The 17,156-nt window shown below is 36.5% G+C and overlaps 1 protein-coding gene across 5 annotated transcripts in view; it reads right to left on the minus strand.

The window, feature by feature from the left end:
• The window catches only part of LOC141401022 (uncharacterized), a 208,175-nt gene that overhangs the window by 11,676 nt on the left and 179,343 nt on the right, over window positions 1–17,156 (minus strand). For all 5 annotated transcript variants that reach the window (XM_073980818.1, XM_073980819.1, XM_073980820.1 and 2 more), the window contains one exon: window positions 50–6,165. In XM_073980818.1, the coding sequence (XP_073836919.1) occupies window positions 50–4,663 (4,614 nt within the window). In that variant the 5' untranslated portion in view covers window positions 4,664–6,165. The remainder of the gene's footprint in view (window positions 1–49; window positions 6,166–17,156) is intronic.

Genomic DNA, 17,156 nt, shown 5'->3' on the forward strand with positions numbered 1-17,156 from the left:
GAAATATGAATTTGAAACAGAGAACTTATTTATTTTTGTTTTGACTTACCAAATATGCCACAATTTGTTGGCGACATCTAGCCAAAATATCCGAGGGTAACTGGGCAAATTGCCGCGTAGGCCAAACCTTTAGATAGTGGCGACATGTCCACCTCAAACATTTCCTATAGAGATCATCCAGAGCATGATTTAATGCCACCGGCAATACCTGGAGTATACCATCAATGCAACCGGAACAGGGTTTGTGGAAATTATGACAATAATTGGTTTTCAAAGCATGGGCCGTGACTTCCTTGAGTCCCTCCAAACCCAGCAAATCTGCCAGGGCCGCCAATTCCATGAGACTTATGCCATCAGGAGGATGTGAGGCACCCGAATAAATGTGGCACAAAGCAAAATGTACGGCAGAATAGGAATATCCCTGCAGCGAAACCACACTGGTTGCCTGATTACCGGCCAACATGGCAGCAAAATATTGACAACGGGAACGTAAAATACACTTGTGGGCCTTGATTCTACGTCCATGGACCTCCACAATCATATCAGTGGCAATTTCTTGTAAAAACATTTTGAGCAAATCCTCTCCCAGTCTTCTTGGTTGCCGGCAAGACATTGACGATTCATCCATGCCGGAACGACTAATGCTCGAAGCCAAACTGGAATCGTTGCTGAGATCGGTTTGTATGTAATCCATGTTATCCAAACTCATGTCATTTGGTAAGGAGTTGGAAATTTCCTTGGAGAAATTGGGAAAGAGTCTTGAAAGGCTGCGTAGATTTTCCACTGAACTGGTGAAGTTTTGGAAACTGTTACCGGTGGAGCGAGACATGGTCCAGGAATGGGGTCTACCAGCCCTATGATTATCATCACGATAAAGGCGACTTATTTGCCTATGATTGGTGCCACCACCCACACTGGATGTCATGCGCTCCGGTGATTTTAGGTTTATATTTAATGGCTTATCCATATCGGAAAGTTTGACAAAGGTATTGCCGTCACCTCCGCCACCATTCGTTGTGTGGGATGTTTCGGCATGTTCATTGACAGTTTCCAGCAGCATTTTTTGTTTTTCAATTGTTGCTTGCAGTGAATCTAGACCAAGATTTTGGGCCACCTTTTTGGGTGAGGAGGTTTCCTTGGCCTCAACAATTGTCTCCATGATAATGTTGGATATGCGATTTGAGGACAGCGAGGAAGTAGAACCAATTGACAATGCCGATGTGTTGCTTTGCTGTAGGTGGGCCAAGGCTTCTTCAGTTTCTCGGGCGGCTTGTTCTTCATCCTGTTGAAAGGTTAGATCATCAGTATCTGTGGTCGAGAGCGGTGACAGATCTTTGGATAAAATGCCATCGGTAATGGAAGCCAAACTTGATTTATCAAAAGTTTCATTAATTTGTACATCCCGTCTTCGTTTCTTTATGCGATTCTGTTGGACATTTTGGCCACTTGCTGCATCATCTTCACGTTCACCACCTGAGCTGGTACTCAACTCTGATTTGGAGCCGGTGTAATCATCATAAGGTGATATACTGCTATCCACAGATAATGAAGAAGTTTTCGAAATAATTGGTATTTTGTCAATAATGCTCATTAGTCCTCCCTTGCCGGCCGAGGAAGAGCCTGCATCTCCATTATTTGTTAGACTAATGGATCGTTTATAGTCTGTTGGTGGCCCACCGCCAGTGCCGGTATTGCTATTACCCCAGGAGTGGCGTTTATTGGCCTCATGTTGGGCCCTTTGTTGCATGGAAAGCCTGCGTATGGCCGCCACTGTTATGGGTGGCTCGAAATTACATTTATAATCCAAAGATTTTGTTTCACCTCCAGCCTCTGGCTGGCAATCGCTGGAGATTTTATTTTGATTAGATTTTGACATAAGGGTCTCTGTAGAACTTGTTGCAGATTTTAATGTCATTGTAGCCATTGTTGTAGGTGCTGAGGATTCCTCCGCTTTCTTTTGTTGTGTGGTCGTCGTGGTTGTCGTAAGTGATGTGCTTAATCGTTGGGCCAGACTGAATGGTTCTTTGCGCAAGGGTTTCAGCGGTTTCTTATCACCATTACTAATGTCTATAAACATACTAAAGAGATTTTTCTGTGAGCTGCTATTAGAACTATCTGCTTGTTGGAGATTATTTTGCGGTTTTGCTGCCGCCACCTCCACCACTTCCTTGCCCTGCTGCTGCTTCTGTTGTTCTTTCGGTTTATATTCACTGGTGGATAGATTTACAAAGAATCGTGTTGAGCTGAGTGTGGGGGCAGCGTGAAATGACTTGCTCATGGGTGAATCAATTGCGGTTGATCTTTTCTCTTTGGGTTTCTTTTCCATGTCATCGAGGGAGACATAAAAACCACAACCACTTTTGTGTGAGCTAGTGGAATCGGAACGTTCTCTGAATTTGGAATTCGAGGTTTCCAAACTGGATGAGGAGCTGGTGCTTTTACGTCGTTCTCCCGTTGGTTGGCAGTCGCTCATATCGACAACCCACGATGCAATACCGGCAATGGGTTTGCGGGGTTTTGTTTTGTTACGCAACTCTACTTCGATTTCTTCATCATCATCGGCCAAGGGTTGAGTGGGTTCGAAATCCAAGGATGTAAAGCCACCCGAAACAATGGGACAATTTTCGGTTTTCCTTTTGAGCGAGGGACTTTCACACAACTTTTCCGGATAATCTGAGATCAAGGAGCCACCTGATATTATGGGATTGGCTTCATCAAATTTTGAGCGTTTGGGGGTCCTTGGCATGGGTATGGGTGAATCGGTGGCATCACTACAATATGCCCCTGAATCTCGGTGATGGGAAAACGATGAAGAGGATAGGGTATAGTCCCTATGTATTGATGAGGTATTCGATGAACAATTGGGTTCAATGTGGACAATGGAGTTGTGTGGAGTATCTGGTAGTAGGCATTTGTTTTTAATGGCAACAAGGTGATCATAATCCTCTATGCTTAACTTTTGATTGTGGCCCGTTGTGGAGGAACGATGTTCATGTTCTGACCACTGCAGGCTTGGGGCTGGACTAGATGAGGAATAATCTGTGGTGTAGCTGACATCACTGTGATTGTTGGTATGCTGGTGATGATGGTGGCCAGTAACATGTTGCGGATGATGATGATGGTTGTTGTGGTGGGTATTAAGTAACTTGTTGGCCAAAGGTGGTAAACCCATTGGCGCCGCTGAGTACTGCTGTTGCTGATATTTGCGCTCATTTTCCCTTTTAATGCGAAACATGTCCGATGAATCTGAGGAGTCTGCATCCTGGGGCAGGGTTGAGGAGGAAACATTGTTGTCCGATATTTTCATATCTTCTTCCTCTCCCTCCTCCTCGTCCGCTTCCACATCTTGTGGTGATGCCTTGTGATCCCTTTTCCACAACTTTTCCTCATCCGATAAATTACTTATGGTGGTGGTGTCATTTTGCTTATCATGATTTTCTTCTGAGCTACAGGAGGAATTTGAGGATCTGGGTCTTGTGCTGCTGGTGGTGGTGTTAATGGTGGTATTTGCCGTATCGGCGTTGGGACTAAGGGTTGCATCATCTTTAGATTTTACTTTGCACCGGGCAAATGATTTATGGAATGTTTCTAATTTCTTTGTGGGTGATTCATCTTCCAATTGTTCGCCATCATCATCCTTGCAGGACATGGTGGTGGTGGTGTCAGCTGCCGCTGCTGTTAGCTTCGTTTTGGGATATGGTGGCACTTCATCTTCATCGCACAGCGATGAGGCATCTATGAAACAGGCGCTGGTTTGTGAAGAACTCATGGGATTATCGGCTTTGCTTAGCAATTCCCTTTGCAACGACGAAGAACTTATGCCCTTGAAGAGCGATGAAGTGTCTGCCGTCAGAGGATTGTGGCCAGCTGAATAGGTTCTCTCCCTTACCATGGGCTCTAAATCTAATTCCTTATTTCTTAATGTGCTGGAGGAGCTAGACGATGCCACCCCGCCGTCTTCCTTTTCTTTGGTTTTTATTTTCAATTTATTGGGCGTGGTCAAACCCAAATTCTTTTCCAAGAAACCCACACAATAGTTGGTTAAATCCACATCTGCCTGCGGCACCACAGATGAGGAACATGTGGAGGAGCCTGCAATGTTGTGGGCATTAGGTGGAAATACCGATTCCCAGGAACCTGTCTCTGAGGATATCGACGAAGTTTCCAAAATCACAATTTCCTCATTTTGCCTTTGTTTTTCCTCCTTGGAGGCTGGTGGTGCGGTCACCACAAGCGGTGCAGACGACACCACTGTCTGCAGGGTATTGTTTAGTTTTAACTTTAAAGGTGTTACCACCAAATCACCGAATGCTTGCTTATAATCTTTGGCTGTTGACGAATTTGAGGCTGTGGAACAGCTGGCCTCCATGCCATTCAAAATGGTCGATGTACTGGAGGCAGCCATTTGATTTAGATTTTCCATTTCGGGACTGTTGTTACTGCTTACCGGCGAAAAGGTATCCCTTTCCTCATCGCCCAAATCCACTTCACAAGTTTTGGTGGACGAACCACTGCCTTGGCGTGGCAAGAGATCTAGGTTTTGTAAAGGTCGTCGCACCTCATCGCTGTATTGGGGTGCCGATGATGTGGTGGAGGAGCTTGTACTTGCCGTACATGTATCCGGCGTTACAGGTGTTGTTGTTCTACTGGTGGAACTATCCATTGTTGTTGTTGTAAATATCTATTAATACGAAAGAGAAGAGAAAAACTCTATCTAGGCTTATGAATGCATTTAGTAGTTGGGTTCGTTTTTGGTTGGTATTGTTTTTGTTGGTTGGTATTGTCACCGGACGGACAAGTGTGTGGTCACGTTTGTTTTTAACGTTGTTCCTTTGCTTAGCTTTTAGGATATATAGGTAATGTTGCTGGAGGTTGTTGCTGTTGGTGTTGTTGTTGTTGTCGTCTTTGTGTTTGCTTAGAATAATTAATGAGTAACAACAACACTGCTGATGATGATAATGATGGAGATTTTGTTGGCGCTTTGATAGCTGGCTTTTTTCGTATTTGCGTTTTTTTTTTGTTTTCGTTCGTTCGTATACGAGTTGTCTGTGGGGAAGTTGAAAGAAACTATTGTTGCCTCCTCTTCTATTTTGTTTAGGTTGCAAATATAGAAGTTCCCCAACAACACGAATTGTAATGATAATGTGGCGGCGTTTTTTCTACGTTTTAAATGGCAACAGCAGACAAAAGTTTTGCCCAAAAATATACCGGTCTATTGTTGTCGAACGACGAAGAACGCCTTGCCTTGGCGTATGGATAAACAATGGCAACTCCTCAGGCAAGCAAATTCTACACTATTACAACGACCGAATGAATGGTTGGTTGTTAGGTTGGCTGCCTGGTATGGTTGCTCACAGCAATCCTTTTTTGTGAAATATTTTAAAAATAAAATAGGCAGCGAAATCAATATCGGTGGCACAAAACCACTCGCACACACATACACTGGAGCAGTTTGTAACACTACCACATATAACTTCAAAGGTTTTTCATCTCTAGCCCAGTGTTTGATTTTGCTTATTCCGCCGCTGTCGTTGTCTTTTCAGGCCAACCAAAAAAAATTGAAAACAAAGTAAAATTGGTTTCTCTTCTCACTCACACTTTGCGGCTCTAGGGATGTGGTCGATAATGTAATGCTGCTGAGAGGAAATTGCTGTCCCAAAGTATCTTTAGGATTTTTTGTGCATTTCTGTTCTGTTTTTGGTTAGCACCCAATTTGTAAATGTAATGGTGGCTGTTGTGGCTTCAATGAGTATTGCCTGCCAGGCGGCGTTCGTTGCCTTACTTCCAATGAACGGGGTGTGAATGTGTTTATTGTTGTTGCTGTGGTTCGGTCCAGACACTTCTTAGATGGTATTTCAGTTGAAATACATTTTTTCTATTTAATCTCTTTCAATACTTTTTATTTTATTGGTGACTGATGATCCCGGTCGAACATAGATGCGGAGTATGTTCTTCCTTGTACGCCTTGTAGACAACAACTGTGTGGATGTCGATGTTGTTGTTGCTGCGGAGTGAGAATGTGGATACTTGGTGGTTGTACATGCATTTATCTTCTATTTCGTGTATCCTCCCCTCCTCTAAATTAATGTAGTAAGTGTTTTCTTGATTTGCTCGGATGTGATGATGTTGAGCTGTTGTGTTATTCGTTGTATTTACAATTCATATCTGTTTGGAGAGAAAGAAGAACAAAAACATAAAATTAAAAACACATCTAATTAGTTGTTAACAGAAACAAAGAGATTTTGTTTTAAATATATTTGGAATTATTGTAATGAGGGCACAATGACATGAACGTGTGGAAATGAAAAATATTGGAAGATTAGGGAAATAGAAACTTATAAACAAGGTGAAATATACTACAATAGGATTCATATCCATAAAATGACAGCAAATCCATCACCACACCGGATTATATAATACGGCAATTGGTGAAAACCAAAAGCTTATTTTATTTTGGTTATGTCGTGTGGCTTTAAAAGTGACTCCAAAATTTTTTCAAAAAAGCTTATATAAAAAACTTCAAAAGCTTTTTGTGCTCGAGCTTTCTTTGTCGAATCACCTTATAATTAAGTTTTTATCTAATCTTAGGTAAAAGTTCATCAAAATATGATACAGGGATACGAGGTTGTAAAAAGTCATAACCCCAGTATACAACCAGGAACATATACTTTAATTTTATCCCATCAATATGGATAATTTTTCCATTAATTTAATTTTATCCACCAGGATAACACTATCCACCAGCCTGGATAATTTTATCCACAGGGGCGGATAATTTTATGCATTAGTGTGCATAATTTTATTCAACAATGTGCATAAAATATGGATACTTTTATCCACCAATGTGGATAATTTTATCAATCAATGTGGATAATTTTATCCACCAATTTGGACAATTTTATCCATCAATTTGGATAAATTTATACACCATAGTGGATAATTGTATCCGCCACCATGGATAATTTTATGCACCAGCCTTGATAATTTTGTATACACCAACCATGTGGATAATTTTATCCAACAATTTGGATAATTTTATCCACCAATGTGGATAATTTTGTACACCATTGTGGATAACTACACCTACCAAGTCGTACAATTTTATCAACCAATGTAGATAAATTTATACACCAATGTGGATAATTTTATGCACCAATGCGAATAATTTTATCCACCAATGTGGATAACTTTATCGACCAATGTGGATAATTTTATCCACCAATGTGGATAATTTTATCCGCCAATTTGGATAATTTTATAAACATGCGCGGATAATTTATCTGCCGATGTGGATAATTTTATCCACCAATGTGGATAATTTATCCACCAATGTGGATAATTTTATCTACCAACGTGAATAAATTTATCCACCAACGTGAATAATTTATCCACCAATGTGGATAATTTTATCCACCAATGTGGATAATTTTATCCACCAATGTGGATAATTTTATCCACCAATGTGGATAATTTTATCTACCAACGTGAATAATTTTATCCACCAACGTGAATAATTTTTTATCCACCAATGTGGATAATTTTATCCACCAATGTGGATAATTTTATCCACCAATGTGGATAATTTTATCTACCAACGTGAATAATTTGGATAATTTTATCTACCAACGTTAATAATTTTATCCACCGATGTGGATAATTTTGTCCATCAATGTGGATAATTGTATCCATCAATGTGGATAATTTTATCCACCAATGTGGATAATTTTATCCACCAATGTGGATAATTTTATCTACCAACGTGAATAATGTTATCCACCAATGTGGATAATTTTATCTACCAACGTTAATAATTTTATCCACCAACGTGAATAATTTTATCCACCGATGTGGATAATTTTGTCCATCAATGTGGATAATTTTATCCACCAATGTGGATAACTTTATCGACCAATGTGGATAATTTTATCCACCAATGTGGATAATTTTATCCGCCAATTTGGATAATTTTATAAACATGCGCGGATAATTTATCTGCCGATGTGGATAATTTTATCCACCAATGTGGATAATTTATCCACCAATGTGGATAATTTTATCTACCAACGTGAATAAATTTATCCACCAACGTGAATAATTTATCCACCAATGTGGATAATTTTGTCCATCAATGTGGATAATTGTATCCATCAATGTGGATAATTTTATCTACCAATGTGGATAGTTTTATCCACCATTGTGGATAATTTTATCCACCAATGTGGATAATTTTATCTACCAACGTGAATAATTTTATCCACCAATGTGGATAATTTTATCGACCAATGTGGATAATTTTATCCACCAATGTGAATAATTTTATCTACCAACGTGAATAATTTTATCCACCAACGTGAATAATTTTATCCACCAATGTGGATAATTTTGTCCACCAATGTGGATAATTTTATCTACCAACGTAAATAATTTTATCCACCAATGTGGATAATTTTATCCACCAATGTGGATAATTTTATCCACCAATGTGGATAATTTTATCTACCAACGTGAATAATTTTATCCACCAATGTGGATAATTTTGTCCATCAATGTGGATAATTTTGTCCATCAATGTGGATAATTGTATCCATCAATGTGGATAATTTTATCCACCAATGTAGATAATTTTATCCACCAATGTGGATAATTTATCCACCAATGTGGATAATTTTATCTACCAACGTGAATAATTTTATCCATCAATGTGGATAATTTTATCCACCAACGTGAATAAATTTATCCACCAATGTGGATAATTTTATCCACCAACGTGGATAAATTTATCCACCAATGTGGATAATTTTATCCACCAATGTGGATAATTTTATCCACCAATGTGGATAATTTTATCCACCAATACGTAAAATGTTATAAAACAATGTGGATAATTTTATCCACCAATGTGAATAATTGTATCCACCAAATGAATAATTTTATCCACCAACGTGGATAATTTTAACTACCAATGTGGATAATTTTATCCATCAATGAGGATAATTTTATCCACCAACGTGGATAAATTTATCCCCCAATGTGCATCATTTTATCCACCAATGCGGATAATTTTATAAATCAATGTAGATAATATTATCCACCAATGCGTAAAATTTTATAAACCAATGTGGATAATTTTATCCACCAATGTGAATAAATGTATCCACCAATATGGATAATTTTATCCACCAACGTGGATAATTTTAACCACCAATGTGGATAATTTTATACATCAACGTGGATAATTTTATCCATCAATGTGGATAATTTTATCCATCAACGTGGATAATTTTATCCATCAATGTGGATAATTTTATCCACCAACGTGGATAAATTTATCCACCAATGTGCATAATTTTATCCACCAATGCGGATAATTTTATAAATCAATGTAGATAATATTATCCAACAAAGTGGATAAATTTATCCACAAACGTGGATAATTTTATCCACTAGCCTAGATAATTTTATCCACCATTGTGGATAATTTTATCCACCAATGTGGATAATTTTATCCACTAACCTAGTTAATTTTGTTCACCATCGCGCATAACTTCCAATCCAACAATGTGGATAATTTTATCTACGTCTACTGTGAAGCTTGGTTTAGGTCGGGATAATTTTATCTACCATTGTGGAAAATTTACCTATGTGCATCTAGGTTTTAAATAATCTCACCAAGAGTTCAAAAAAATATATATAAACCCTCTTTGACCTCAAAACCCTGACCCAAAAAGGTTTACAACAAAAGGAGACTTTAATTTTTATAAGGTTTTTAAATTATCATTTGATTAACGTTGTTGCTGTTGTTGCTATTGATGATTTTATTATATTCCCACACACGTTACCAAACAATCATTACACGATTCATTTCATCTTCCACCACACCACACACTCAATCGATTTTATACGGAAGTCATAAAGACGACGACGACGATTGAAACATGTCTGTCCGTCTGTCAGTTACATTGATCGTCATTTGCATGGCATGGAGTCGATTTGCATGTGTCTTTCCGTCATACCATATCTATGTATGAATGTTTGATTACATTGTTATTCTATTGTTGGGGACGGTGGCGGTGGCGGCGTTGTCGGTGGAAGCACTCTTTCATCCATCCATCCGTCCATACAAGTTTAACAACAAATATTTTACAATAAAATACAAATTAAAATCAATCGATTTGGTGTTGTTTGTTGTGTTTTTTTGTTAGTTTTCTTTTTTTTCTAAAGGTCAGTTACTAAATCAGAAAAAAACAACATACCTACATATATGGAGCGACCGACGACCAAACGCTTTGCATAAATCAGTTGTTTTACATGGAATTTATGTTTTTCCCCTGCTTCTTCTATTTCTATTCAAATACAAAAGGTTTTATGGTATGGAAATATTTACAAATTATCATAAATTCTGCCATAAATGGAAAAACAAGTGAAGTGAAAAAAATCGTGTACATAAAATAAACATATGGTCGGTCGATCGGCGGTGCTTACTAGCGGAAAAGTACAAATAAATTACATAATATAAATTAACGGAGACAGCAAATAACAAATATTATCATTCTATAAAGTGTTTTATAGATAGGGGTTCAAAAATTGAATGTTTTTGAAGGTGTTCTATTAGTAGAAGAACTTCTACGATATCTTCCAAAAGTCATCTACGGTCTTAATTAGATAAAAACCTCTTCTATGCATACAAGACCTTGAACATGTATTCAGATCTTCTACGGATCTTCTTTTGATAAAAAAAACCTTCTATGGAAAGAACACCTGCTATTGATCTTCTATGGATTGAAGGTCTTCTATATAATGACACGTGCATGAAATTTGTGGGAGTAACAGTCAGGTGTGGGGCTGCCAAGGTAGAATTGCTAAAGTATACATCCGGCAGATTAATAACTGTTACTCCAGGCCCATCATTTGTTTTGGCATTCAGTCCCATCACTGACTGAGCAGATTGATAATTCTATGTTTTGCATATCAGAATTAGCGAAGAGTGCCACGGTTCCCACAGAAATAACTATCATGTTATCTGGTTTGGCAAATGAAGTCACCTGAAGTAAACCCGTCTCGCGGTCATAAGTGCATAGCGTTGGAACAATATTCAAACCTGTCAGAAATCCGACCTGTGAACTGCCTCTTCTTGTCATCACCTCAAGATTCTTCCACTACGTCAACACAATAATGGCATGCTCTCGTTGTAATAGTGTTACCGTGAAAAGTCATCCTAATTATATGGTGGATAGGACTTCCCCACCCGCGCATATCAAGAAGGATCTTCATGATCTAGAGAATGAGTGGGTCAACGTTACAAGAAATAATCCCTATTTCAGGAAGCCTATCAATCAGGTTTGAATATCACTCTCACAGATGCAGTCGCAGATGTTAGAAATAACTATATGAGGAGGCAGATTTACTTGTGTAATGAAAGAGCAAAAATCAAAATACAGTCGGACCTCGATTATCCGTGATGCTAGGGACCGGAGGCATTACGGATAATCGATTTTCCCGGATAATGGAGGCAATGTTTTTATGCAGTTTTTGAATATATTTTTAAGTAAAAACGGCATAGAATTGTACAATAAACTCTGCAATTTTTATTATATTTGTAAAGGTCATCCACCAAATCTTAAAAGCACACACAATATCATCGTCATCAGATTCATCTGAATTGACTTTGTTCCATGCTTTTGGTGATACCATAAATACACAAATTGTGTAAAACGGGAGAATTTCCAGTTTTCTTTTGTGTACACTTTGTTTCCTTAGTAACTTTTTTTTTGTAGGTGTGCTTTCACTCCGGGATAATGGTGTTTACAGCGAAAACTAGAGGTAATAGAAAACAGACTAGCATTTCTATTCTATCCCCGATAGTGGAGTTTCCCGGATAATCGAGGTTCAACTGTATAACAATAACAACCACTCTCTTGGAGCACAAGCTGATGTCATATAGGCCTTCAAAATGGCCTTAAAAATAACCACACCTATAGAGCTCAAGATGGCCTGCAAAATATTCTTAAAAATACACATCACATTTAAGCCAAATAGGCCTCCAAATTTTCCTTAAAAATAACCACGCCTATAGAGCTGAAGAGGGCCTCTAAATAGCTATAAAATCCTTCAAAATATTCCTAGAAATATCCAAGCCTAAATAACTTTAAGAAGACTAACAAATAGGGTCCAAAATATTCCTAAAAACATCCACTCCTAAATAGATTAAAATAGCCTTAAAAATAACCTTCAAAATATTCCTAAAATATTCACGCCTAAATAGCTTAAAATAAACTCAAAAATATCCTTCGGCCATACAATGATTGAACAAATATTCAGCGTTGTAAAAACAAATTGAATTTGAAAGAGGAAAAGTTAGATGATAGTGAAGCCGCTCCACAGCCGATATGTCTGAAGAGCCTCTGCCAAAGGCGAAACATGTCACATAGTGGTGGTTGTGTGGGTTCGAATCTTCGACTTTCCTTTTTCACTTGCATCATTGCTCATTAAGCTCGATTCTATTGAGAAATTAATTAAAATTCCTAAAAATATTCACACATAAATAGCCTTAAAAATATCTTTCAAAATATTCCTAAAAATATTTACGCCTAAATAGCTTAAAATAGCCTTTAAAATATTCCTACAAATATTCAGCCAAAATAGCGTTAAAATATTTCTAAAAATATCCAAGAAAAATAGCCCCAAATAACCTTAAAATATTCCTAAAACTATCCACGCCCTAAATAGCTCAAAGTAGTCTTTAAACTATTCCCAAAAATTTAGCTCAAAATAGCCCTCAAAATATTCCTAAAAATATCCACGCATTAATAGCTCAAAACATTCTTCAAAATATACCTAAAAATATTTACGCCGAAGAGCTCAAAATTGCCTTCAAAATATTCCTAAAAATATCCACGCATTAATAGCTCAAAACAGCCTCCAAAATATACCTAAAAATATTCACGCCTAAGAGCTCATAATTGCCTTCAAAATATTTTTAAAAATATCCACCTAAAGAGCTCAAAATAGTCTTCGAAACATTCCTAAAAATATCCAGGCCTAAATAGCTCAAAATTGAACTCGAAATTTTCTAAAAATATCCACGCCTAAATTGCCTTCAAAAAATCCTAAAAATATTCACACCAATATAGCTCAAAATATCCTTAAAAATATTCCTAAAATAATCACGCCAAAAAAGCCTTAAAATATCCACATCTATCAAAATATTCCTAAAAATATCCACACCTAAATAGCTCAAAATAGTTATCAAAATATTCCTAAAAATATCCACGCCTAAATAGCTCAAAATAGTTATCAAAATATTCCTAAAAATATCCACGCCTAAATAGCTCAAAATAGTTATCAAAATATTCCTAAAAATATCCACGCCTAAATAGCTCAAAATAGTTATCAAAATATTCCTAAAAATATCCACGCCTAAATAGCTCAAAATAGTTATCAAAATATTCCTAAAAATATCCACGCCTAAATAGCTCAAAATAGTTATCAAAATATTCCTAAAAATATCCACGCCTAAATAGCTCAAAATAGTTATCAAAATATTCCTAAAAATATCCACGCCTAAATAGCTCAAAATAGTTATCAAAATATTCCTAAAAATATCAACGCCTAAATAGCTCAAAATAGTTATCAAAATATTCCTAAAAATATCCACGCCTAAATAGCTCAAAATAGTTATCAAAATATTCCTAAAAATATCCACGCCTAAATAGCTCAAAATAGTTATCAAAATATTCCTAAAAATATCCAAGCCTAAATAGCTTAAAATAGCCGTCGAAATATTCCTAAAAATATCCGTACCTAAATAGCTTAAAATAGCCTTAAAAATATTCTTCAAAATATTCCTAAAAATATTCACGCCTAAATAGCTTAAACTAGTCTTAAAAATATTCTTAAATTTTCCACGCCTAAATACCTTAAAAATATCCTTAAAAATAATCCTAAACATATCAACGCCTAAATAGCTTTAAAAAGCCTTATAATATCCATGCCAAATAGCCCCAAATGACCTTAAAATATACCTAAAACTATCCACGCCCTAAATAGCTCAAATAGTCTTGAAAATGTTCCCAACAATATAGCTCACAATATTCCTAAAAATATCCATGCATTAATAGCTCAAAACAGCCTTCCAAATGTACCTACAAATATTCACGTCTAAGAGCTCAAAATAGTCTTCGAAATATTCCTAAAAATATCCACGCCTAAATAGCTTAAAATTTAACTCGAAATATTCCTTAAAATATCCACGCCTAAATAGCCTTCGAAACATTCCTAAAAATATACAGGCCTAAATAGCTCAAAATTGAGCCCGAAATATTCCTAAAAATATCCACGCCTAAATAGCCTTCAAAATATTCCTAAAAATATACACACCTGAATAGCTCAAAATATCCTTAAAAATATTCCTAAAATATTTACTCCAAAATAGCCTTAAAAATATTCCTAAAAATATCCACGTCTAAATAGCTCAAAATAGCCTTCCTAATATTTCTATAAATATCCACGTCTAAATAGCTTAAAATAGCTATCAAAATATTCGTAAAAATATCCACGCCTAAATAGCTCAAAATAGTTATCAAAATATTCCTAAAAATATCCACGTCTACATAGCTCAAAATAGCTACCAAAATATTCCTAAAATAACCATGCCTAAATAGCTCAAAGTAGCAATAACAATGTTCCTAAATATCCATGCCCAAATAGCCTTCAAAATATTTCCAAAAATATCCACACCTAAATAGCTCAAAATAGGCTTCGAAATACCCCAAAAATTGCTCAAATAGCTTTCAAAATATTTCTAAAAATATCCACGTCTAAATAACTTTCAAACAATTCCGAAAAATGTTGCTTAAAATAGCCTTCAAAAGGATAACATTTGAACTTTTGGAAGTAAAATGTACAAAAAAATTTCTAAAATTTTACCACTTCGACTACATCGGTGATTCGAAGTATATACTACCTAGTGAATTGTATACACAACTAGGCCTATGATCAACTAAATTATGGGTTTATTCTAGTGGTTAATAGATAAATTCATCGTCTTACTCAACATCCAAAAGAAGTCCTACTACCTTCATGTATAATACAAGCTACATTCAATAGACCTATAAGGTCTAAGGAAGTCGATCCTCAATTCAGCTGCAAGAACAGACGGTATAGTGTTATATTCTTCCACTATCGCGAGTAAAGGGGTGCCGAATGCCGCTCAAATGAAGCATCAACTCACTTTAAAACATTCCCCTCTCTCTCTCTCTCATGAAAACATCTTAGAGTTGGCAATCAGAGAAGCATGTTGTTGAAAACAGTATAAACAATTCCCAACATGTCCATGCCAACCTACCAACAATAGAATAGACCAAATGTGTCTGCTGCCATCAAGAATTTAAGTTGGTATTTATGTGACTATTTAAGAAGTCCCATGTAATGAATGCTACAAGTACAACAACAACAACTACAATGTTGACAACCATCCATCTATTTCAAGATTCAAGAAATACCACAAATGACAACAAAAGCACTCCATACTTGTAGCCAGCATAACATGTTACGTGTAATTTCTGACAGGGAATGCGTAGGCGCGCAGATAGATCCCCAAGATGGTTGGTTTGGTGTAACATGGTTCGTTCGTCACACCAAACGGCCAACAAAACACATGAAGTAAATAATAGAAATGTTTATGGTACGTTCGTCCCCCACCTATTCGTGTCAAGTTATGTGAGGAAGTTCATAAAAGGCTTGACGGCTATTTTCTTTCACTTCTCTCACATCTTTTGTTTTATGGCCGTCCAGTTCACATTTCGCTACGTTTTTTTTTTTGCAGATTCTCAAGTTGTTTCGCATGTGTCTTTTACTTTAAACACCACCGCAACATCACATGTTTACTTTCAACTTGTATTTCAAAGAGATCTCCATTTGTCTGACATACTGCTTGCTAACTGACGACTGACTTCTAGCCCAGCTGATGGACTCTACTGGCAGACGTAGTGTCTCTGTTCATCTTTGTGGTCATGTGTCATGTTTCTAATGAAACACTTTTAAATGTAAAGAAATAAATCTGCACCAAAATGGACATGCGGGATGTGCGAATGAGCGAGGTATATGTGGTATAAGTGCGTGCGTGGTTATGGCCAAAGGCAGAAATCTGTCCATCTTCGTTAGTGTCATCCAACAACCACAACACAATTCAAAAGTAATTTTTCAAACCTCGCAAACGATAAAAAAAGATTTGTCAGAGAGTAACGGTTGGATTTATTTTCACACGATATTAAAGCGTAATGGAACCTGTCAAAATAGGATCATTGTAAGAGTATGAAATGAATAAATTGGATTCATAAATGTTGCCGATAGGAGTTTCTATAATGAAAACATAACTTTCTAAATTAAAATCTCTATTTTGACAGATATGTGAAAGGATGGATGTATAACGCTGTTTTTTTAGAGCAAGTCAATGCAGTTATGTTGACGAGATTTCACCCAGAGGGTCATGGGTTCAAAACTCCAGCACAACACATACACATAATACATTTTGGACTTTATCAAGTTAATCTTATATAACAAGTAAAAATAAAAAGGATCTTACAAGAAAAATAACAATATGAATGGTGGACCCTACTGTATAATGAACAATCCAATCAATCCTTTCGATAGTTACCACGTAAACCCGCTATTTATGCTGATCACCCTACGATTTTTAGAGCTTTTGCACCCATATTGACTTACCCGCGAAAAAACATATTTCTGTAAATAGTACGGTAAAACGATGGTCGTACAGCCTTTAAGGTGTACTTAAATTTTGAAGTCAAATTTACAAAATAGTTTTCAAAATATTACCAAAAATAACTTTCAAAAAATTCCTAAAAATATCCCGGACTAAATAGCAAAAAATAGTCTTCAAAATATTCTCAAAAATTTAGTTCAAAATAGCCATCAAAAATATTCAAAAAATATCCATATATCGTCAAAATATTCCCAAAAATACAGCTGACAATTGCCTTCAAAATATTCCCAAAAATATCCAAGGCTAAATAGCTCTAAAATATTCTAAAAATATCCACGCCTAAACAGCTCAAAATAGTCTTTAAAATATTTCTAAAAATATCCGCGCCTTTATGGATAAAAATAGTCTTCATATTTTTTAGAAATATCCCCGCCTG

Source organism: Musca autumnalis, unplaced genomic scaffold, assembly GCF_047663935.1.
Source record: "Musca autumnalis isolate F117 unplaced genomic scaffold, ASM4766393v1 scaffold_4, whole genome shotgun sequence".
NCBI classification, from domain to species: Eukaryota; Metazoa; Arthropoda; class Insecta; order Diptera; family Muscidae; genus Musca; species Musca autumnalis.